We start from the raw sequence: 25,004 nt of genomic DNA, 5'->3' as shown, positions 1-25,004 counted from the left end.
TACAAATGTCACAGAACAGACGGCGCAGCAGATCTTACATAAGGCATTATGTATACAGGTCAAGAGTGATCAAGGAAAATGTGAGAGTTGTCAAATACTAATCAATCACATTTTTATTGTGAAGTGATTTTAACAAATTCCACCATGGGTCACCAAGAAGGCCCTGCTAGCCTAAAGTTCAAGGCTTTTCCTGGAACTATGCAGACAGAGCAAACACAAGACTATGACTTCTGGCCAAGTGAGACAACAAACTACCTAAAAACTACCCAGACTCCAAAAGCTGCAAACTGTATCAACAGTTTCCAGGACAAAATCCAGAAAAAAAAGTAGGAACTAAGACATGTGGCTAGCCAAGTAGAAGTTCAGCGTATGTAAAACCATCAAGCCCAGACAGTTGTCCATAAAGGCAAAGCCAAGAAGTCACCCATCACACAGTAAGACGGTACTAATGCCTTAGGGCTGTCATTCATCATTTAACTGTAATGTACATCAGAAAGGAATAACACACATCTCATACTGTCCTCTAGAATATAGAATATACATGACAATTGCTTGCCCACACATGTTCATATTAGCTCACACTTTGGATTTATTTCAACAGTATCAGGGCTTAGGCTCCGCTCTATCCATAGACGTGTGTAAACGACGCTACGGTACTACGCTCTTCTTTCTTGGCGACTCTGCCACCTGGTGGTAGGTACAGTAGCTGACACTTGCCATACGCTGCTCTACAGTCAGTTGAATGACTGCTCACATAGGAAAACTCAACAACGGTCCTGTCATTGTTCTGTTAAAAATCTGAGAAGAAAACGAAGTGGATAGATTTGCCTTGCCATAGGGACACAAGGAGTCATCCAGTGGTGTGATAGCGTCTACAAACTGACTAGTGCAGGTCTCCAATCAGTCAAAAAACTAGAATTACTCCCCCAGGCCATCCTAGATGCTTGATAAGAGCCCATGGCTTGGTAAGACGTGTGATTCTTGTGTTCCTCTTAGACGGTTATCACAAAGTCACAAGAGGGACATTCTTTCCATCACAACGTCATTGAAGATACTGTATCTCAACCACTAAATGTCATTAGATATCAATGCATAATTGAATAATCCAAATGAATGTAATCAATTGGTTAGCACGGCATGTGTGATATAACCACAGTCTGAAGCTGTCAGGGAAGCCAAATATCAGTATACAATAAGGCTTTGATAAGATCACATACTTACGCTGTTTATGGACGCAGCCTGATCACTTCCACAGTCATATCAGCGGGAAGCCATCTCCTTTCCCATGCTTCACTTGGAGACATGATGCAGTTTCTCCATTCTGGTTATGGAGGAAGTGAAGCCTCTGGCCAACTGTGACATGCTGTTCTCTACCCCAGGCAGACAGCTAGAGGAGCCCAGGGCAGATTCATACAGTACAAGCCCATATCCTTCTGTCCTGCTGTCTGTCAGTCAATCAGGAGCAGCAGACCGATGGCTCTGTGAGTGAGTCTTCTCCAGCCAACTCTACAAGTGCCCCGATAACCTGAGCCGGGGAGGGTTAGTGTTGTAATCTAGCAGTGCCAGGCTAAATCAAGCACCATGAGGCCTGTGGCGGAAAAGGGCGCAGTGGTAAAGCTGGATCTCCTCCTAGGCCCTGTGGAGAGCCACACCGCTGTCTCATGCTAGCTAATACACTCTCTGATCATCTATGACATACATGTGGTAAGATGCACTGTGTGTTGAAGATGACCTCAGAGTGGTGATATTATCCAAACACATCTACAATACATGAGGTTGTAGTTTGAGTTACAGGAAGGTTGACATCTTGGCAGCATCATATCTCACCCTAGCCTGGGTACCAGGCTGTTTGTGCCATCATGCCACTCGTTGCCACTCCTTGTCATGCCATGGAGTTGACATGATATCACAACCAGATCTGGGACCAGGCTAATCTAACCCTGATATCCTGCAATAACAAATCCTCCACATGAGGGCCCACTGTGTCTACTGCTGGAAGAGGACTCTTCACAAAGTACTGATGTTTAACAATATGCTCTTTGCAGAATGTCAGCACCTCTTTTTCAGTTTGTCTCAGACCGAAGAGGGAGTTGCTAAACTGAGGAGCGGCAGTAGAATATGCAGAGAGGGACGGTGCGAGGACAACAATGGTAGTGTAACCTGTGTGAGTTATGACCAACTCATGCTCATTTGCATTCTGGGTAAGTAGTAAGAATGAACATTTTACTTTATGTCATTTGCTATGCAGCGGCAGTGAAAGAGTTAAGGATGGTGTCTTGTGCACTAGAGGGCGGTGAGGGAGTTAGCTCCTTACCACCACAGGAGCAGAAAATGACTGAGGGTTTTCTCTGAGGGAACGTCCAGGGTTCATATATTCTGCCTGACTGCAGAGGGAACGGAGGCACGGAGACAGAGGAGGTGAGTGAACAGCTATGATCTAAAGATGTTATTGTATCTCACCAAGACTCAAATGATGGATCATTGACATCTGTTGGTGATATGCTACATATTGAACGTGCATTGTGTTTCTTACATAGTCTTACTGATTCAGCAACTTGCTATCTTCTCCAGTTTCTTTCCCTAAGATCATATCAACGTGATAAATGACTTTTATGTTTTTGAGCATCAATCTGTCAATACTATGAGACTAATGTAAATGCATTAAGGGCCCATCCAACTGTGTCTGAGGAACACTCTGGGCAAAGCTGCATTGCGCTTGTGCATGACTGCACTGTTTTGTTTTTCCCCTCTTCTCCCCCAGGCCCAAACCCTGTATGGAAGATGAGGAGAGGGAGACAGCCCCTCTGCTAAAGCAGCAGTCAAGCTCCTGCTTGGGAAACGGTAAGCTTGCTCTCGCCCTCCTCCCCTCTCTCATTTTCTCTCGCTCTCTCAGGCTTATTCATTCACTCAATCTCTCTTTATGCTCTCTCACTCATGCATGTAGACCCTCATACATGTAGACATCAGCCCTATAAATAAAATGACTACCACTCCAACCAATGCTCATAAAGGTTGATATACTGCACTGTACTCTCTTAAAATATATTTAGCCAGGTTGATAAGTGTCTTTCTCATACACAGACTGACAGAGATGTAGTTGACCTTCTCTTATAGAGGTATCTTTGAAGTAATTCAGGACTGTACCCCCACCAGTGACAGCAGGCTGGTGTCTGAGAGAGCCCAGTGAGTGAGGACATGATAAAAACAGTGTGCGACAGCTGTGTCTGAGGCAAGAGAATTACTGGTATGATCCTCTGGCCTAATGTTCCTCAGGTACAGGGAGTGCTACAATAAATGATCCAACACAGACAGGAAGATAGCAGGGATACAATGACCAGACCATTAGGAAACAACTCATCCAGGAGATGCTCAAGTTCCAACATCATTATATCAAAATGCCACTTGCAGACTCAGAGGGGCTTCCTGGAACTTACAGAGGCTTAGAACAACACATACAACTGATCCTGGCTCAGTTCTCTCTCATTCTCTCTCTCTCTCATTCCCCAACATCCCCCTATCATGAGTATATCAGTGCAGATTGGGAACCATTAAGATCAGACTGTGGCTGTGCCTACATTAATCTCCTGTAATGCTCTCTATGGAGCTGCAGCAGAAATCCCCTCAGTCATAATGATCTAATGCTCCCAAAACCAGATGTGCAGATCAATAATAGGAAGTCAGCTCTAATGCGGAGCAACATTATTTCTCCATGTAATGAAGCTCTGAATGAAATACAGAGCAAGCTAAATGACATTGTTGCTGTCCAAAGATAAATTCTGCTGTGAGGCATTAGACAGTCAACCTCAACACGTCAGGTAAAAATAAACACAGATTGTTAACATTGTGACCTGCAGGTTGGAGTGTGTGTGTGTGTGTGTGTGTGTGTGTGTGTGTGTGTGTGTGTGTGTGTGTGTGTGTGTGTGTGTGTGTGTGTGTGTGTGTCTGAGCAGAGGGGGTTGGACAGACAGCTGGGATGTGAGTTGTAGTCAAGTGGGTGTAATCAGAGCCGCAGCAGTTGTCCATTGGGGGAAACAACAGGACCTTATCGACAACACTGAGTTTAATCTGCCCTACATCTCTCTTTCTGGAGCTCTACTGGGAACGCTGAACAACACCAGTACCAGGTAGAGAATGGAGTCCTATGTCATGTATTTACAGCATACACTACAAACTATGTGAGTGTCCCTGCCGAAGCCAGTGGCAGATAGGATCAGCCTGGACTGAATCACACAGATCAGGGTAGAGGGTCCTATACGGTTTCAAATTGGCAGCTTTGAGCATGAACATGAAGGACAGTGTGTGCATGGGTAAACATGGGTTTGTGCGTCACCACTTTTTTGTCATCACCTATTCTAATGGGGGTGATGTTAGAGTGTGAGTTAGTTTGATCCTTTACTGAGGGTGATTACCCTTCCGCTGACTGACATGATGCCAGAGAACTACAGCAGGATTTTTCCTTCTAACACCATGCACCTAAACCAAGGTCAGAGCTGAGATTATTTGTGCGGGCGGTCTCTCGAGGCTCTGAGGCAAAGCAGTGATGCATGGCTGCGCAGCGGCAGTCCTCTCAATCAGGGCTGCCTGGGTTATGTTTACAATACTTGCGACGGCTGCATAGCTTGCTATCTGGCTCCTTAAATAGGAAGGCTGCGGCTACCAGCTTGTGACTCATCACTGTCCCAAAGGTGGAGAGGAGTGTGTGAGGAGTGTTTGTATGTGAGTGTGTGTGTGAGCCCAGCTGGATGGGGGAGCGCCAGTGGCTCGGCTCTGGGCTCTCTCTTTGTAGACAGCCAGTTGTGACATATCCCAAGGATTAGTGGCTCTGTCGACATGATGCCATTGGCTTCTTAAAATAGATAAAGGACACTCAAAGAAAACAGAACCGCGGTCGTGAACCACGGCAGGCTCAGAGTGGGACTGACCCACATCACAGCCAGCCCATCAAAGTCAGGCAGCCAGCCTGTTAGCCAGTCTCTACCCAGAGAGCCTGTACAGAGACACCGTGGTTGTAGCTGAGATTCCAATCATCAGGACTCCCAGTGGAGCCTGTACAGCACAGAGAGATGGCTGTGAACAGACCGGAAGGTAAGGCACATAGCAGATGATAACGAGTTAAGGTACACTACATACTGTTCTAGCAGCAAGAGCCTCGGAAACTATTGTGTTGCTGTTTGAGAGAGTGTGTTAAAGTTCATAACGTGTGATGGAAATGAGATGGCTAGAACTCTGGGAGGAATGCTGATGGCTGTTTGGTGTCTCCGACTGAGAAAATGATGTATAACTGATGCTGAGGCAGCAGTATGAGAGAGCGAGAGAGAGTGAGAGAGAGAGAGAGAGAGAGAGAGAGAGAGAGAGAGAGAGAGAGAGAGAGAGAGAGAGAGAGAGAGAGAGGATGTGTGTGCGTGTGTGAGTGAAGCAGCACTGCAATTCTTTGAGAGGAAGAAGTGGTGCTATATTATTTATGCCCATGCTGCTGCTTCACAGAAACCGTCCCAGCTTTCAGAGTTCACCTGTGGTCTTTGCTGTAATGTGCTGCTCTCTCTGTCTGCAGTGCAGTGGGCAGTGGACAGGTGCAAGTTTGATCCACAAAGCTGTTCTTGGAAGTGGCTTAGGGTGAGCAGTGGGGTGTTTGTGGCACAGAATTGTGTCAGGAATGGCAGCCCTCTTGGAGCCTTGACATTACTCTGTCACCGATGACACTAGGGCCTTTCTCTCAGGGGCGCAAGCTCTGTATGGCCACAGTGATGCCTCGGTGGATTGGGTTTCATGTCATTGTGGGTATCAACAAACTCCTCGCAGTCCAGTCACTTGATCTGTGGGTGGAGACACGTCCCTAAATGGGACAACAGTGTGGTTACTGGACCAGAGACCGACAATCAGACACAGGGCTATAAAGTCTACAGTACAACCGTTACTGTCATGGTTACAGAGGTGAATATGATTAGGACCATAAACCTTAAAGGAATAGAGCTGGTATGTGTCTGGAGACAAATAAAAATGGCATTCCTACTGTATTTCCCAAGTTGAGTTTTCAATTTTGAAGACAGCAGATTTTGTAATGTAGTCTGCCAGCTCAAGATTTGTGTCCCTAGCCTCATCTTGATACATGACAAACAAACATGTTCATGAAACAGTATAAACAGTATTGTTGCAGCCTGAGTGTACAACTGCAGATACTCTGGTCTTCAGAATACGAAGAGAATGGGAATTAAAACTTCATTAATAAGATGACATCTGACAGTACAATTCACTCAGCAGTCTCTGAGTTAGCGAAACACTAACCTGATGCCATTCTCTACCCTCTCTATGTTGTCCTCAGGGAGGATATTATGAGGTCCTGGCATTGACCCTAAAGGTCATAAGTGAAAATAGCATATTGTCTCAGAGGCAAATACGGTTAGCATGTTGGATGAAACGTGACCAGTTGTCAGTATTTATGTCGGTCACAAGTGCTCAAGGATCTGCTTACCGGAGTCATTTCAAAAGGAGATTGCAGTACAAGCGCAGCACAATTTGTCAATCTGTCATGGTGGTTGTTTTGCCTTGCCTCGAGGTAACTTACACTCTAAACTACGTTATTTGATATCTGGAGACAGAAAGAATGGGCTAAGCAAATAAACGAATATATGCTAATAGATCTAATATTAGCTAATACATGGTGCTAATTGTTCTCCATTAATACTAGGTGAACATGCAAAGCAATGCTTATTGCGGAGCGATGTCATGACAGTGAGGTGTTGTGATGACAAAGCAGATTTGAGTTCTGAGTGGATACAAACACTGGAAATGGCAGCTATTTTTGGGGACGAACTAGGTGGCAGTTCCACCTCCTACAATAACAAAACTAATCTAACCCTCTCCAAAATGACTATCTACGTGTATACATATCTGTACAGTGTTTATATAGGCTGCTACACTATTGCTGGTGTTTTTACAGACATGCCACGACAGTTCCCTAAGATCACGCTGAGTGAGGTGGATGAGGAGACACGTCTGCTGGCTGAGAAGGTGTATGCGTCAGCGCTGAAGGAGGAGGACACTAAGGATGCCCTGTCCATGTTTACCGTCCCTGAGGACTGTCCCATCGGCCTGCACCAGGCCAAGGAGAGGGAGCTGCTCAAAGAGCTGGCAGAGCAGCATTCAGAAGAGAGCGCCAAGAGGTGAGTCTGGCCCTCAACAAAACAGGACCTCATGGAATCTAAACTAGCTGATCAATTCAGTACTGGAGTGTCGGGTATTCATAACAATGTTTGGTTTCCAGGAAGAAAAGTTTCAAGATGATCCGTTCCCAGTCAGCGTCCTTCCAGGGCCTGCAGATCCCTGTGACTGCAGAGTGGGCCCGTTCTGTGGTGACCCCATTCCTCTCACCCTCCTCCACCTGCTCCTCACTCCCAGAGAACTGCCCAGAGTACCAGAGGGTCACCATCAGTGGAGACTACTGCGCTGGCGTAAGTGCTCCAAGCAGGTGGCATACAGTTCATACACAACTCATACAGTATTTCACTGCATACTGGAATAGTTGCGATGAAATGGGACAGTAATGATTGTGTTTTGCTTTTCATGTATTGGTGTGAAATTGATGTGTATATTGATGTGTATAGTGTATATTGATGTGTATTGATGTATTTGATGAGTATACAGGGCTCATCTGTAAAAGAGACCTTGGTCTCAGCATGACTCCCTGTCAAAATAAAAGTTAAATAAGACATTAAAATAATAAAAGTGCTACTTTGGTATTCCCAGGGCTGGATGGCCTACCAGTTGAGGTATATCAAACCTTTTTTGATGTACTCAGAGGACCGTTATTAGCATGTTTTAACCACTCTTATAAAAATTGTAGATTATCAGATACTCAACAACAAGGTCTGATTTCACTATTACTGAAACAGGACCCAGGTGGTAAATATAAAGATCCAATCCATAAAAAATTGGAGGCCCCTTACACTTCAGTGTTGTGACGCAAAAATCTGAAAAACCAGTCCTGGTATTCATAGCTGACTTTGGAAAGGCTTCTGATAAAGTACGACTGAAATGTATATATAAATGCCTGGAATATTTCAATTTTTAAGAATCTCTTATACATCGGGTTAAAGTTATGTATAGTAACCCTAGGTGTAAAATAGTAAATAATGGCTACTTCTCAGAAAGTATTAAACTGTCAAGAGGAGTAAAACAAGGTTGTCCACTATCGACATATCTATTTATTATGGCCATCGAAATGTTAGCTATTCAAATCAGATCCAACAATAATATCAAGGGGCTAGAAATCCAGGGCTTAAAAGCAAAGGTGTCATTGTACGCTGATGATTCAAGTTTTCTTTTAAATGCACAATTTAGATCCCTCCACAGCCTCATAGAGGATCTAGATAATTTTTCGAACATCTGGATTACAACCAAATGATGATAAGTGTACTATATTACGTATTGGATCACAAAAAATACAACTTTGACATTACCGTGTAGTTTACCAATAAAATGGTCTGAAAGTGAAGTGGACATACTCGGTATTCATATCCCGAAATAAATAAATGATCTCACTACAATACATTTGAATGTAAAGTTAGCAAAAATACATAAGATCTTGCTACCATGGAAAGGAAAATACCTGTCTATTTGTGGAAAAATCACCCTGATTAACACTTTAGTCATATCTCAGTTTACTTATTTGCTTATGGCCCTGCCTACATCTAACGACTTGTTTTTAAATTATATGTGCAAAAAATATTCAATTTTATTTGGAATGGCAAGCCAGACAAAATTAAACAGGCCTATTTATATAAAAAATATGAATTAGGAAGGCAGAAATTATTCAAAATGAAAGCATTAGACCTCTCACTAAAGGCTTCAGTCCTACAAAAGCTATACTTACAGTACCAGTCAAAAGTTTGGACACACCTACTCATTTCAGGGTTTTTCTGTATTTTTTATATTTTCTACATTGTAGAATAATAGTGAAGACATCAAAACTATGACATAGCACATATGGAATTATGTATTAACCTCAAAAGTGTTAAACAAATCAAAATCTACTTGGTAAAAGACTAAGTCCATATTATGGCAAGAACAGCTCAAATAAGCAAAGAGAAATGACAGTCCATCATTACTTCAAGAACTTTGAAAGTTTCTTCAAGTGCAGTCGCAAAAACCATCAAGCGCTATGATGAAACTGGCTCTCAGGAAAGGAAGACCCAGAGTTACCTCTGCTGCAGAGGTTAAGTTCATTAGAGTTAACTGCATCTCAGATTGCAGCACAAATAAATGCTTCACAGAGTTCAAGTAACAGACACATCTCAACATCAACTGTTCAGAGGAGACCGCGTGAATCAGGCCTTCATGGTCGAATTGCTGCAAAGAAACCACTACTAAAGGACACCAATAATAAGAAGAGACTTGATTGGGCCAAGAAACACGAGCAATGGACATTAGACCTGTGGAAATCTATCCTTTGGTCTGATGAGTACAAATTTGAGATTTTTGGATCCAACCGCCATGTCTTTGTGAGACGCTGAGTAGGTTACAGATGATCTCTGCATGTGTAGTTCCCACCGTGAAGCATGGAGGAGGAGGTGTGAGGGTGTGGGGGTGCTTTGCTGGTGACACTGTCAGTGATTTATTTAGAATTCAAGGCACACTTAACCAGCATGGCTACCACAGCATTCTGCAGCAATACACCATCCCATCTGGTTTGCGCTTAGTGGGACTATCATTTGTTTTTCAACAGGACAATGACCCAACAGGCTGTGTAAGGGCTATTTGACCAAGAAGGAGAGTGATGGAGTGCTGCATCAGATGACCTGGCCTCCACAATCACCCGACCTCAACCCAATTGAGATGGTTTGGGATGAGTTGGACCGCAGAGTGAAGGAAAAGCAGCCAACAAGTGCTCAGCATATGTAGGAACTCCTTCAAGACTGTTGGAAAAGCATTCCTCATGAAGCTGGTTGAGAGAATGCCAAGAGTGTGCAAAGCTGTCATCAAGGCAAATGGTGGCTACTTTGAAGAATCTCAAATCTCAAATATATATTGTTTGTTTAACACTTTTTTGGTTACTACACGATTCCATATGTGTTATTTCATAGTTTTGATGTCTTCGCTATTATTCTACAATGTAGAAAATAGTAAAAAATAAAGAAAACCCCTTGAATGAGTAGGTGTGTCCAAACTTTTGTCTGGTACTGTATATAATAATATATATACACTGCTCAAAAAAATAAAGGGAACACTTAAACAACACAATGTAACTCCAAGTCAATCACACTTCTGTGAAATCAAACTGTCCACTTAGGAAGCAACACTGATTGACAATAAATTTCACATGCTGTTGTGCAAATGGAATAGACAACAGGTGGAAATTATAGGCAATTAGCAAGACACCCCCAATAAAGGACTGGTTTTGCAGGTGGTGACCACAGACCACTTCTCAGTTCCTATGCTTCCTGGCTGATGTTTTGGTCACTTTTGAATGCTGGCGGTGCTTTCACTCTAGTGGTAGCATGAGACGGAGTCTACAACCCACACAAGTGGCTCAGGTAGTGCAGCTCATCCAGGATGGCACATCAATGCGAGCTGTGGCAAGATGGTTTGCTGTGTCTGTCAGCGTAGTGTCCAGAGCATGGAGGCGCTACCAGGAGACAGGCCAGTACATCAGGAGATGTGGAGGAGGCCGTAGGAGGGCAACAACCCAGCAGCAGGACTGCTACCTCCATCTTTGTGCAAGCAGGAGCAGGAGGAGCACTGCCAGAGCCCTGCAAAATGACCTCCAGCAGGCCACAAATGTGCATGTGTCTGCTCAAACGGTCAGAAACAAACTCCATGAGGGTGGTATGAGGGCCCGACGTCCACAGGTGGGGGTTGTGCTTACAGCCCAACACCGTGCAGGACGTTTGGAATTTGCCAGAGAACACCAAGATTGGCAAATTCGCCACTGGCGCCCTGTGCTCTTCACAGATGAAAGCAGGTTCACACTGAGCACATGTGACAGACCTGACAGAGTCTAGAGACGCCGTGGACAACGTTCTGCTGCCTGCAACATCCTCCAGCATGACCGGTTTGGCGGTGGGTCAGTCATGGTGTGGGGTGGCATTTCTTTGGGGGGCTGCACAGCTCTCCATGTGCTCGCCAGAGGTAGCCTGACTGCCATTAGGTACCGAGATGAGATCCTCAGACCCCTTGTGAGACCATATGCTGGTGCGGTTGGCCCTGGGTTCCTCCTAATGCAAGACAATGCTAGACCTCATGTGGCTGGAGTGTGTCAGCAGTTCCTGCAAGAGGAAGGCATTGATGCTATGGACCCGCCCGTTCCCCAGACCTGAATCCCAATTGAGCACATCTGGGACATCATGTCTCGCTCCATCCACCAACGCCACGTTGCACCACAGACTGTCCAGGAGTTGGCGGATGCTTTAGTCCAGGTCTGGGAGGAGATCCCTCAGGAGACCATCCGCCACCTCATCAGGAGCATGCCCAGGTGTTGTAGGGAGGTCATACAGGCACGTGGAGGCCACACACACTACTGAGCCTCATTTTTACTTGTTTTAAGGACATTACATCAAAGTTGGATCAGCCTGTAGTGTGGTTTTCCACTTTAATTTTGAGGGTGACTCCAAATCCAGACCTCCATGGGTTGATACATTTGATTTCCATTGATAATTTTTGTGTGATTTTGTTGTCAGCACATTCAACTATGTAAAGAAAAAAGTATTTAATAAGATTATTTCATTCATTCAGATCTAGGATGTGTTATTTTAGTGTTCCCTTATATTTTTTTGAGCAGTGTATTTATTTAAATAAAATATATGGGGGATTGGAAATGATCCAGACAATTACATTGATACAAGCCACAATCTATTTGCAATATTAAAACTGATCCACCCACTAAAAAATAAAATAAAAAATAAATTCCCAGGTGGTTAGGAATGATCTTGTGTGGCAGAGTCCACAGGATGAAATGGAAAGCCATGTGGTAAGACCAGTAATTTAACTAGGCAGGTCAGTTAAGAACAATTTCTTATTTACAATGATGGCCTACCCCGACCAAACCCTACCCCTAACCCGGACGACACTGTGCCAATTGTGCGCCGCCCCATGGGACTCCCGATCACGGCCGGTTGTGATACAGCCCGGGATCGAACCAGGGTCTGTAGTGACGCCTCTAGCACTGAGATGCAGTGCCTTGGACCGCTGCGCCACTCGGGATGCCGTAATGACAGCGCTCTCCTCTCCCCAGATCACAGTGGAAGACTATGAACAGGCAGCCAAAACCCTGATGAAAGCCCTGTTCATTAGGGAGAAGTACTCCAGACTGGCCTACCATCGCTTTCCCCGAACTGTTGCCCAGTTCCTCCGTAGCGCTGAGAACCAGAGGTGGAAGGAAGAGGACGAGGTTCTACCAGGTATACACTGAGTGTACAAAACATTAAGAACACTTTCCTAATATTGAGGCACACATACATCTCAAGGCTTAAAAATCCTACTTTAACCTATCCCCTCCCCTTCATCTACACTGATTGAAGTGGATTTAACAAGTGACATCAATAAGGGATCATAGCTTTCACCTGGATTCACCTGGTCAGTCTATGTCATGTAAAGAGCAGGTGTTCATAATGTTTTGTACACTCCGATTAGTGCCCATAAATTAATTGTATGTACATAATGTGTTCCTAACTTCCTGTATAAGTGGAGTCCATTGTATTAGGGCATATTAGGTCTATTTCAATCATACTGGTCTCCCCACAGATGTCTGCCCTTGCCCCAGGGAGGGGGAGGACCCTTACAGCATGGAGAATATTCCAGACAACCTGAGCTATGAGCTGCAGATGAAAGATGGCATAGTGTATGTGTATGAGAATGCAGAGGCTCTAAGTCAGAACAGTCCCCGCAGCCTGCCCTACCCTGACCTGGAGACCTTCGCCATAGACCTCAGCCATGTTCTGGCCATGATCGTTGATGGACCCACGTGAGTGACCACCACTTCCTGACCTCACCACAGTGTAATGGAGCTTTATTTTTGTCTCTGCATAACTAATGTGCTTTACAGGAAGACCTATTGTCACAGACGCCTGAATTTCCTGGCCTCAAAATTCTACCTGCATGAAATGCTCAATGAGATGGCTGAGCTAAAGGAACTGAAGGGTGTTCCGCACAGAGACTTTTACAATGTCAGAAAGGCAAGTTCCAACACTTGAATGTAAAAGCTAAATTTGTAATGTAAAACGTGAAAGTCCACCATTTAGACTAAACCTGATTTGGCTACTTTCCCAGAGGCTTTGTGATAAAAAGCCACATTCCAACTGTGACATCTCTTTTCCCAGGTGGACACACACATCCATGCAGCCGCCTGCATGTCCCAGAAGCACCTTCTAAACTTCATCCAGACCGCCTACAAGATGGAGGCAGACCGTGTGGTGCTGGAGAAGGGCGGGCGGAAGCTGACCCTCAGAGAGGTGTTTCAACACCTCAACATGGACCCCTATGACCTCACTGTGGACTCCCTGGATGTACATGCTGTAAGACCCTCCCGCTCTCTATCTATCTCTCCTGCCATCATGCAATACCCTTACAAAAAAACCACATGAAAAAATAATGTGAAAAAAACGTGGTTTTCGGACACGTGTGAAGTTTCACATGTTAATTTCCATGTGTTAAAAAAAACAACACACATTTATTTTCCACATTTCATAACACTATTATTCTATTAGGTGTTTAAAGCGGCAATCCTTTATTGAAACATTAACTAAGTGTTCTCCCCACCACAGTTTCAGTAAAAAGCTAAGGGATGGGGCTGGAGAAATGCAACCACTCTCAAATCCCTACACTACGCTACGGATGCAAGGACTGACCATCTATTGATACATTACATGACCAAAAGTATGTGAACACCTGCTCGTCTAACATCTCATTCCAAAATCATGGGCATTAATATTGGGTTGGTCCCCCCTTTGCTGCTATAACAGCATCCACTCTTCTGGGAAGGCTTTCCATTAGATGTTGGAACATTGCTGCGGGGACATGCTTCCATTCAACCACAAGAGCATTAGTGAGGTCGGGCACTGATGTTGGGCGATTAGGCCTGGCTCGCAGTCGGCGTTACAATTCATCCCAAAGGTGTTCGATGGGGTTGAGGTCAGGGCTCTGTGCAGGCCAGTCAAGTTCTTCTACACCGATCTCGACAAACCATTTCTGTATGGACATCGCTTTGTGCACTGGGGCATTGTCATGCCTTCCCCAAACCCAGATTTGTCTTTCGGACTGCCAGATGGTGAAGCGCGATTCATCATTCCAGAGAACCCGTTTCCACTGCTCCAGAGTCCAATGGCGGCGCGCTTTACACCACTCCAGCCGACGCTTGGCATTGCGCATGGTGATCTTAGGCTTGAGTGCGGCTGCTCGGCCATGGAAACCATTTCATGAAGCTCCCGACGAACAGTTCTTGTGCTGACGTTGCTTCCAGGGGCAGTTTGGAACTCGGTAGTTGCAACCGAGGACAGACGAACTTGGGAGTGTTGCAACCGAGGACAGACAATTTTTACACGCTACGCGCTTCAGCACTCGGTGGTCCCGTTCTGTGAACTTGTGTGGCCTACCATTTCGCGGCTGAGCCGTTGTTGCTCCTAGACGTTTCCACTTCACAGTAACAGCACTTACAACTGACCAGGGCAGCTCTAGCAGGGCAGAAATTTGAGGCAAAATACTTTATATTCTTCAAGAATCAGTTGGTACATATCATTAATTTATAAGTCCAAAAATGGATGTAGTCACTAAGGATTGCCCCCTTAATAACAGGCAGTGACTTTCATACAGCAGAACTACACTGAGTGTACAAAACATTAAGGACACCTACTCTTTCCATGACATAGACTGACAAGATGAATCCAGGTGAAAGCTATGATCCCTTATTGATGTCACTTGTTAAATCCACTTCAATCAGTGTAGATGAAAGGGAGGAGACAGGTTAAAGAAGGATTTTTAAGCCTTGAGATAATTGAGACATATATTTGTATGTGTGCTATTCAGAGGGTGAATGAGCAAGACACAATATTTAAGTGTCTTTGAACGGGGTATGGTTGTAGGTGCCAGGCGCACTGGTTTGTGTCAAGAACTGCAACGCTGCTGGGTTTTTCACACTCAACAGTTTCCCGTTTGTATCAATACTGGTCAACCACCCAAAGGACATCCAGCCAACTGTGGGAGGCATTGGAGTCAACATGGGCCAGCATCCCTGTGGAATGCTTTCGAAACCTTGTAGAGTTCATGCCATGACGAATTGAGGCTGTTCTGAGGGCAAAAGGCGGATGTCCCGCATAATCCTACCGCATTTAGGATTTTTTTGATGCAGTCACCCTAATTCCACCGGTGGAAACATTGCTACTGCAACATGTTAACACCATCTTTTCACATGTGAAGAGAATAACATTATTTCAACCCCACATGTGAACTTGCAATTCCACATGTGAAAGTGAGAATTTCACATGTGGAGTTTTCTTTGACACTGCAAATTTTATTTATTTGTAATTTTTTGTAATTTTTGTAATTGAATTTCACATGTGAACTTGCATTCCCACATGTGAATGTTTTTCATATGTGAAACTGCATATCCGATTTTCACATTTAAAAGTTTTTAACATGTGAAACTGCAAATTTCACATGTGAAACCGCAATTCACATGTGAGGTGAAAACATGTTATTCTCCTCACATGTTAGGTGGTGTTAACATGTGAACTCTTAATTGAATGCATGTGAAAATATGGTTTCACTATTAATTCACTTAAACATTCTATTACAATTTTTATTCTATACCCTTTTTTAGCCCTACCACCCCACAGGGCAGACAAACCTTTCACCGGTTCGATAAGTTCAACTCCAAGTACAACCCAGTGGGGGCCAGTGAACTCAGAGAAATCTACCTGAAAACAGACAACCTCATACATGGAGAGTACTTTGCACGCATTATCAAGGTATAGTTCACTCACACAGAAAACATCCTGCTTCTCTCAAATTGATAACACATGTTATGTTGCATAAGCTATTGTTATTTTGCAACAACAACATGTGCAGCAACACATTTGCAGATGTGTTACTCTGATGGATGGGAAGTGACAGAGACACAGCACTTCACATTTATTTTATTTTTCTACCACGTCTTGCCCTTGACAGGAAGTGTCCCATGACCTAGAGGAGAGTAGGTACCAGCATGCTGAGCCTCGTCTGTCCATCTACGGACGCTCTGCAGACGAATGGGACAGCCTCTCCAAGTGGTTCATCCAGCACAAAGTGCATTCTACCAACATGCAGTGGATCATCCAAGTGCCCAGGATCTAGTGAGTGCTGCTGCCTGAGTGAGAGCTGAAGGCAAAGAGTTACATTTAACTTTCAACTGGAGAAAGTATGTAACATGGCTGATATGAAAGATAGTACTCTTTTTATGAGATGTTTGTCATGCTGAAAAATGTTTCACTTCTTTCAGTGATATTTTCAAGTCAAAAAAGTTGATCACTAACTTTGCCAAGATGTTGGAGAACATATTCCTTCCTCTGTTTGAGGCTACAATCAATCCACAGAAGCATAAAGAGCTACATGTATTTCTCAAATATGTGAGTGTAATTCATTTTGATTTTCCTGCAAAAACTGTCCTGATAGTGTCAACCATTCACCGTTGAACCCCTATTCTTCCTGTGCAGGTGACAGGCTTTGACAGTGTGGATGATGAGTCCAAGCACAGTGACCACATGTTCTCCTACAAGAGCCCCAAGCCTGAGCAGTGGACAGAAGATGAAAACCCTCCCTATAGCTACTACCTCTTCCACATGTATGCCAACATCATGGTGCTCAACAATCTGAGGAAGTAAGTGCCTGTTGCTATCTGCCCCTCTCAGGCCTCTGGTAATGGATCCAAACCATTACATCTCATTCAAGAGAAACAGAGAGTACCAACTGTCCTTCTACTGATGCTGCTGAGGGCATGTTTAGGTGTCACACCCATTGTCTATTTTTTTACAAAACTGTCCAGTTTGAGTGTTTTTTGTAGCTCATTCCAGTCGCTAGCTACAGCGAACTGAAAAGAGGAGCGACCCAGGGATGTGTGTGCTTTGGGGACCTTTAACAGAATGTGACTGGCAGAACGAGTGTTGTATGTGGAGGATGTTGCTATTATTAATTGAATCTACAGTAAGGCACTTCATGTCCTGAGGACAACCAAGGGGAGCAGAACAGGCGTCTGATTGCAGGCATGCCACATTACTACACAGTGTAATTCATCCAGGCATCTATAAATACATTCCCTATTATAATACAAAGGAATAGAATTAGTCTCTGACAGACTTGAATTACTGGCACATATGGTCAAGGAGCTCCTCCAAGGTCACTGAATATGCTACTGTAGGCCTACATAATACACTTGTGTAGCTCTTTTTGTGTGTGTGTGTGTGTGTGTGTGTGTGAATATGACCACAGAACATTTCCCTGGGTCTCTTCCAGAGAGCGAGGCTTGAGCACCTTCCAGTTCCGTCCACACTGTGGGGAGGCTGGATCCATCACCCACCTGGTCTCTGCTTTCCTCACCGCTGACAACATCTCCCACGGCCTCAACCTCAAGAAGGTTACTACTATACTGAACCCTGCATCATCTGTCCTCAACACACTCCAGCCTACACACATTTATTTGCCATCAATGGACTAATATAATTCCTCAACTCCCCAGCATGTTTGAATGGAGCACACTCATGCTGATCTCCCATGTGATACAGTAGCTGCTACTCACATGAATAGTGGATGTCATTAGATAAGCCTAAAGAAATGCAAAGCTATCTAATATTCTCACATGAAAGCACGCTGTATAAATGCAAGTCATTGCAATACAGTAACAGTGTTCAGCCCTTCAGGCCTCCCTGTTTTCTTCATTTTCCTGTCTATCTGTGGGCCTAACCAGCACACAGACAAAGAAAGGCCCTGTCTACCAGGCCTGCTCCATGCAAATACAGCCACTGAAAATAACAGAGCCAGCCACAGGGACAGGAGCTAGCTATCAACGTTTGACACATTTTAACATCCACCATGTCTGCTGAACAGGTGACAGCGGGGTATGTGTGAGTCTGTGTGTATGTACTGAGTGTGTCTGTCTCGCTCTGCCACAGAGCCCTGTCCTACAGTACCTGTACTACCTGGCCCAGGTGCCCATTGCCATGTCTCCTCTGAGCAATAACAGCTTGTTCCTGGAATATTCCAAAAACCCGCTCAGGGAGTTCCTACACAAGGGGCTGTGTGTGTCCCTATCAACAGATGATCCTATGCAGTTCCACTACACCAAGGTAAACTGTTGAAGAAAATAGTAGCTCAAATCAGCTCCATGTGAATGTTCCATAGCTCTATTGTAGGACAGTATTTGATGACTGTGTGTCCTGCCTGTAGGAGGCACTGATGGAGGAGTATGCCATCGCGGCCCAGCTGTGGAAGCTCAGCACCTGTGATGTGTGTGAGATTGCCAGGAACAGTGTGCTGCAGAGCGGCCTGTCTCACCAGGTAGAGCCCTGGGCACTGATATCTACACTCTTAGAAAAAAGGGTTCCAAAAGGGTTATTCGCTGTCCCAACAGGAGAACCCTTTTTGTTCCAGGTAGAACCCTTTTTGGTTCCAGGTAGAAACCCTCTGTGGAAAGGATTCTACAAGAAACCCAAAAGTGTTCTACCAGGAACCAAAAAGGGTACTTCAAGGGGTTCTCCTATGGGGACAGTCAATTAACCCTTTTAGGTTCTAGAGAGCACATCTTTTTATAAGACTGTATAATAGCAAGAATGCAAAATAACAATAAAATATCCTTCCCCTGTCCCCCATCTAATGGAGTGGTTATACCTAAGGAGCTTACATGATATACAATCTCTGGTAATACTGTATGACTCATTTTGTGCAGGAGAAGAAGCACTTTATTGGGGCCAACTACTTTGAAGGATGGACCTGAGGGCAACGACATTCGGCGGACCAATGTGGCTCAGATCCGCATGGCCTACCGCCACGAGACCCTGTGCAATGAGCTCAGCTTCCTAGTAGATGCAGTGAAGACTGAAGAGGCCATTGGCACACAACCTGAGTGACCACAACAACATGGGACAACAACATGAGACAACGATATCTCTTGCATTCTTGGGAGTAAAAACTCAAGGGTTTGAATGGATAAGTGTGTCTCTTGTTTCTCTGGCTGCATGTAGGCTACAGTGACAGCAGATAACATGGGGTGCCATTGCATTTAAAGGGATTCTCCAGTACTTTTGTATACTTTTTGCAAGTCGTTCTGAAAGTAGCGCTCAAGAGCCAAAAGTGGTCTCAGAAAACGGTGTACTACGTCACATACTGTATGTGCAGATATGTGCACCATGTCATTGCTCGCTCTCTCACTCTGCTGTGGGTGCATCATGTGCATCTTGATAGCTGTCACTCATATGGCGAGGGACTGAAGCTCATTGGTTGAACTCAAATCCTAAGGGGCTGGCCCACGTGGAGGTATATGTAGGGGAAATGGCATAGCACAGCTTCCAGAAAAACACTTGCTTTCAAACGAGGGATTTCATGGATAATTGAGGTAAGACATTAATTCTGCTAATAGATTATGCATGTATGAATTACACTTTGACACATCCAAAGCGGGAGGTTTAAAAAATAATTAGTGGTCGCCAAAGTTCCGGAGCATGTCTTTAACAGTATAAAAATAGATTGTAGTAGGAGCCAACTACATCTTAGTGTCTAAATGATGTATGTCCACAGTACTGATGTCAGGTTTGCTACCTGACACAAGGGTTTCCTTCTGCAGTGCAGCAACAACATCTGCACTAAGGATGGCTCACTCTGCAGAGCACTTATTCACAGTTCAGTAATGTTACAAAATATTTGGGTTTCAAGTGCAATGTCTGGTAGAAAAAACACTGGCCACTTCTATTTTCATGTCCAACACTAGTGATGGGCGGTCCCAGCTGTTGACAGAACCTGCCAGTGTTTATCTCTGGAGCTGGAACACTGCTGTAGCTGTGATGAATGAAGGCTGGTACATTTCCACTGTCCCTTTCCATGTGTGCTTGTTTTTAGAGGATGTCATGCAGAAGGTTCCAAGGAGGACACTGAAGTCAGTTGTGGACACTGTAGGTAAAATACATTGTACTTGTATGCACTGTATGATATTTGCTTGAAATATTTGTGTGAATGTTTTGTTTGAATTTGAATGAAAACAGAGGCATTTCTATTGGTCAGAGTATGCAATATTTAATTTGAATGTACTGTATCTATAACTTTGGAAAGCAACATTGAGTCAATTGAATTGTGAGAGTTTGGAGAAGAGAGAAAAATGTGAAAGCATGTCTTCTCTTCTAGTTGCACTGAGATACAAGAGGCACATATTTTATCTCTACTGTCCAAAGATGTTATACTGCTCTATCTCACCTCTTGCTCGTTAATGGTTGACAGAATGCTATAAAATAACCTGTTTTTAATTGTTACTTTTGTTATCAATAAAGATGTTTAACATGGATTATTCTATTTATTTATTATTATTGCAGCAATTTAAAACTGTGAGATTATGGAATAGATTGTTTATTAGAACATTAATATTACTAAGCACTAACCCAAATCTCATGGCAGTAGCCTACTACATTTCCAAAAAAGGCTAAGAAGTAACTGCAAGGCAGGGATACAAAATGTTTGAATTTATTGCATCAGTTCAAGATTGGCATTAGGTTAAAAACATTATTTAACATGCAGTAGTAAGCAGTGGCCCTGGAATATTGACTAACTCTATCTGAAGTCGTCAAATCAATGATCTGTATAGCAGAAAATATGAACCCATTTTCATTTCAGCCACAATACTAGTCCTAGCCCCAACTCATCCACATTGCAACAATAATTGCCTTGATGACATCGCCATCTAGTGGCTAAAATATAGGACGATCTCTAGAACAATCTATTTCGAATATGAACAACAAAAAACAACGAGACATAAATTAACTTTTTAAATCAAAATTGGAAAGACCACCCATGCTATAAATAAATGCATTTGAATAACATCAATGCACACTTTGTACAAACTACTAAACAACATAACTTCCATAAGCAGGAACATAACTTTAAAAAAGGAACATTACTTTTAAAAAACAGTCAGATCTTATCTTTGGTCTTACAGAATCTAAAGCATCAAGGTTCTGTCTCTAATGCTGAATCTGTGTTGGTCTCATCACTGATGTTCACACTGACGTCATTGGCTGTCTCTTTGCACACATCCTCCTCAGGTTCAGCCTTAGCTTCAGCCTCAGTCTGGGCTTCCTTTGTGTCCTTCATACAGGTGTGTGCTGCACACTCCTCTGTCTCAATGTACTCTTTCTGCTGCTCCACATCCCAGCAGGGGAGAATAGTCTTCAGCCCATTGTTCCTTTGTAAAGAGAAGAAAAATGAAATGTGACTTCCAGGCTGAACGCCAGTTAACACAGCGTTAAATTATATCCCAAACGTTCCTCTGATACAAATAAAATGTTTGCATGATCATGTCAACATGTATATGTTATAGTAATTGTGCTTAATGAATTACCTTGATCTAAATAATGGCTTTCAAGTCAAGGAATCTTACATATCTTGTTTTTTCACTTTTACAAACATGTTTTGTTTTTTTAAACACTTACGTTCTAAAGTACCAGAGAATGGCCATTGCAGTTAGAAGGAGAACAAAGGTCTAGGTGATAACTAATGCTTTTGACACCGCTAAAACAACAGAGCACAGGAGAGGGAAGAGATTACTCATACAAAATAGGCCTTGTCACTTTCACTCCCAATGGTAATGATGACAGAACAAAGGAGTGGTTTGATGGACAACAGCAATGCTGGTAGTTAAATGTCTCAAACCTCCGATTGAAGAATTTGCACTGCTCATGGACTGGTGTAGTTCTACCTCTACCTCCTCTGGGTTGTCAGAAAAAATACTGAGAGAGAGAAGGGAAGAACGAGACTGAGAGGTGGGCCGGGCAGACTGTGTGGAGCGGACAAGATGAGTGATGGCTGGAGAGAGGGAGGTAGAGGGGAATGAGGCCGCTCCTGAAGGAGAAGGATGTGGTCCCTCCTGTTGCTCCTGTGTGGTCAAAGGGACATCAGTTGTGGTATCCTCCAATTGTCTCACTGTAGTAAGTAAATGAAAGTGTAAATTAGAAAATGTATTCACATTCAATTAAATTAATAACTTGATATCCAGCATTGACATCACAGTGGCTGTTTGCCAAATATTTTCATTTCACTCAATTCCTAAAACTTGGTCACACCACCCCAGGGACAGTTCAGGAAGTTAATGTAGGATGTTTTTCACGCTCAAATGTTCCCTTTTCCTCTCACGTTCATAAAATTGTTAGTCTCACAAAAGGAAATGAAAGTATGTGATTGGACTTTCTGGAAAAATCCCAAATGCCTCCGAGTTTAGGGTCGACAGAAAGGCACAGAGCAATTAGCCTACGTATCCATGAATCACCATACCATACCATTTCTCTACTTTACCTTTGATCGATTGACTGCATTGAGATTATAGATTTTTTAAAATCCTTAACTGTACCTGAAGCATCGAAGCAGAACACATCAAAAAGTTTGGTGACAGAGGCTCTCCATTTGATGACACCGGTCTGGTTTTGACCACAGGTTTTACTGGCCTCAATACGAGGGATCACTGCAAAATGTTCATCAATCCACCCAAACCTGGAGACACAGACGATTTGAAATGGATTAATTAATTCCCAGAGGTTATCTATTATTAAAAGGATCACTAGCATACAAAGAAAAATCTAATCCAAACGCCATTTTACCTGCATGTTTCCAAGCCCAGTCTCTGAGCCTCCTCAACCTGGGAATTGGAGGCCATGGTTACACCCAGAGACCAGCACACCTCCCTGGCCTCAGAGGCATTGAAGGCATAGGTCAACTGGTTGAGGGCATTTGTGTAGCTGACCAGAAACACCCCAGCGATTTGGCTATCTGGGAAAGCTGGTGAAAAGGGAATTGAAGATACGTTTCTGTGCATGTTTGCTGGTTTTAAAACATTATTCATATTTCACTGTTCTTGTTTCTAATTAGTCAAGTTTATCTATTTGAAAATCCAATAATAAGTCGGAATATGTTAAACTCATTTAGTTTTTTCTTTTAGATCAATTAGTGAACAATTATCACTTAATGCATTTGTATGCCTGGTATTACTTAATGTATTTTTATATCAATGTTCATCAGTAATCATTAATGAACAAAACAAAATCACTTCAAAATAATTATCCAAAAGCACAATGCATATTTGAGAACTGATTTCGATTAGTGAAAGAAGGTAACATTTTTTGAGCTTTGAGGCGCACACACAATATAATCCAAAAAATAAAACAATCTTACCATGAATTTTGCTAGGATCAACATGTAGACCAGAGAATGATAGTGTGAGAGGCAGCAGTAGTGAGAGGATCCAAACCTGCATCATGGTTACTAATGGTCAGAGACACAGGACTGGGAGCTACTAGGATGACAAGTGTTCCACTGTGTGTCTGTGAGCCAAATGAAGGGGTTAGTGAGAGGTGATTCTCTTCAGATCAGAAGGGTGGGTTCATGAAGTGTACAAGGCTGTTGCATAAATGACCAGTCAGACGAGGTGGTGACAAGGCCACGGAACCATCAGGAAGCGGAAGCAGGAAGTACATTGTACAGGCCATTCAGTATGAGCACTTTAGGAACCAACCAGGTCCAAGAAGAAGATAAACGTACCAAGACGTTAACATAACATGGTGCAGAAGGTTCGGAAGTGTGGGATAAACTGCTGAAGTAGTGGTAATATTTTTTAAGAGGTTAATTAACAGAGAATAAGATCAACAGCTCTTACTCATAATGTGTAATAACACATTATGCTTGAAAGACAAATGGAGGATTGCATCCAAACCGATCTTCAAGACTCCTTTACCAACTTCAGGAAAACATTTCTGAGAGGATCATTTCTGATCTGACCTCAAGGATCCCTTCTATTAAAACAACTAACATTAAAACATTGAACCTGAGGAAAACCAAAGGCTCTAATGATAATTTGTTTTAATAGATAGGCACGTGAAATTTGGGAGTCTGCCTAAAAAACGTATGAATACAGAATAAGCATAAATCAAACAAGCTACTCCTTAATTGTTATTCTTTCGAGAGAGTACAGGAGGAATGTTTGGCACAGATAGATGTTGGGCAAATTGTTTATTTCTATTGGCTTTGGCACCTCACACAATGATTTCCTCCCTCTGCCCATTGCTTGTCATTAACAAGCTCATGATCCCTGGCATCCTCTGATGTGACTCTGACACACAGCGAAATCCAACTTCCAGCAAAACACCTCACCCCAACCTAGTACAGCAGGAAATGACGCAGGCAGAACTGAAAAATAAGCAAAAGTAGTTGTTTGCCATATGAGAAGAGTCAGTGACATTTAAACATCACAAAAAAATGAACATCTAAAGAGGACATTTATATTTTATTTTGTGACATTCATTTAATATTAAAATAGAGAGAATCACTCAAGCAGCCTTGACACACTGCAGCTACAGCCCAATGGACCCAATTAGATTACAGAAGTGGTTTCCTGAGAGATATGAAAGGTTCATAAGATCTTTCATTTTCATAAGTGCAGGGCGGAAGGGAACAAGCGCTGTGTCACTCATTCCTCCAAGGAAACGACTGATTTGGGAGGTTAGCATGAGAACTCTGCCAACACACCTGCTTGCTTTATCTAAACTGCACCTGTCTGTGTGACACATTATTCACTCAGGAAATGAAGGCTGCGAGTTTTAAGGCACCTTTATTTCAAGGCGAAGATGACACAACAGAAAACCATCGCACACATGTGCGAAGAAGATAAAACATTTCTCATGCTGTGTAAAAGTGCTCTCGTACATGAAGGAAATCTTTCAGTGCTCGGAGGACGCAAACCAACACAGTAACAACACTAAACAAACAAGAACCATCAGCTGCTAAATATTGCACTTGAGGAA

The 25,004-nt window shown here is 43.3% G+C and overlaps 2 protein-coding genes across 2 annotated transcripts; one reads left to right on the top strand and one right to left on the bottom strand.

Moving 5' to 3' along the window:
* The first annotated feature begins 2,765 nt into the window (after positions 1-2,765).
* On the top strand, positions 2,766-20,506 carry ampd3a (adenosine monophosphate deaminase 3a). Its single transcript, XM_045210019.1, is given in 16 exon segments — positions 2,766-2,841; positions 6,938-7,160; positions 7,262-7,448; positions 12,227-12,392; positions 12,736-12,955; positions 13,037-13,166; positions 13,311-13,505; positions 15,822-15,953; positions 16,153-16,316; positions 16,463-16,589; positions 16,677-16,840; positions 17,473-17,593; positions 18,129-18,302; positions 18,403-18,513; positions 18,902-18,931; positions 18,933-20,506. Coding segments are annotated over 16 exon segments (2,361 nt in total). The 5' UTR covers positions 2,766-2,774; the 3' UTR covers positions 19,083-20,506.
* Positions 20,507-20,666: 160 nt separating this feature from the next.
* Positions 20,667-23,595, bottom strand: lyve1a (lymphatic vessel endothelial hyaluronic receptor 1a). The gene is made up of 6 exons (XM_045210020.1): positions 23,380-23,595; positions 22,809-22,986; positions 22,562-22,701; positions 21,868-22,137; positions 21,648-21,726; positions 20,667-21,400 (listed from the first exon to the last, which is right to left on the bottom strand). The coding sequence occupies exons 1-5, from the start codon at positions 23,462-23,464 to the stop codon at positions 21,698-21,700; spliced, it is 702 nt and encodes a 233-aa protein (XP_045065955.1). The 5' UTR covers positions 23,465-23,595; the 3' UTR covers positions 20,667-21,400; positions 21,648-21,697.
* Positions 23,596-25,004: the final 1,409 nt, after the last annotated feature.

The sequence above is a fragment of the Coregonus clupeaformis genome, chromosome 32 (assembly GCF_020615455.1).
Source record: "Coregonus clupeaformis isolate EN_2021a chromosome 32, ASM2061545v1, whole genome shotgun sequence".
Lineage (NCBI taxonomy): Eukaryota > Metazoa > Chordata > Actinopteri > Salmoniformes > Salmonidae > Coregonus > Coregonus clupeaformis.
This window is presented reverse-complemented; position numbering and strand designations above follow the sequence as displayed.

Coding starts and splice junctions, on each gene's coding strand:
- lyve1a (XM_045210020.1), bottom strand. CDS start 23,464: ATGATGCAGGTTTGGATCCTCTCACTACTGCTGCCTCTCACACTATCA. Junction 22,702..22,808: donor CTGGGCTTGGAAACATGCAG/GTAAAATGGCGT, acceptor CTGTGTCTCCAG/GTTTGGGTGGATTGATGAAC. Junction 22,138..22,561: donor GTTCTGCTTCGATGCTTCAG/GTACAGTTAAGG, acceptor TACTTACTACAG/TGAGACAATTGGAGGATACC.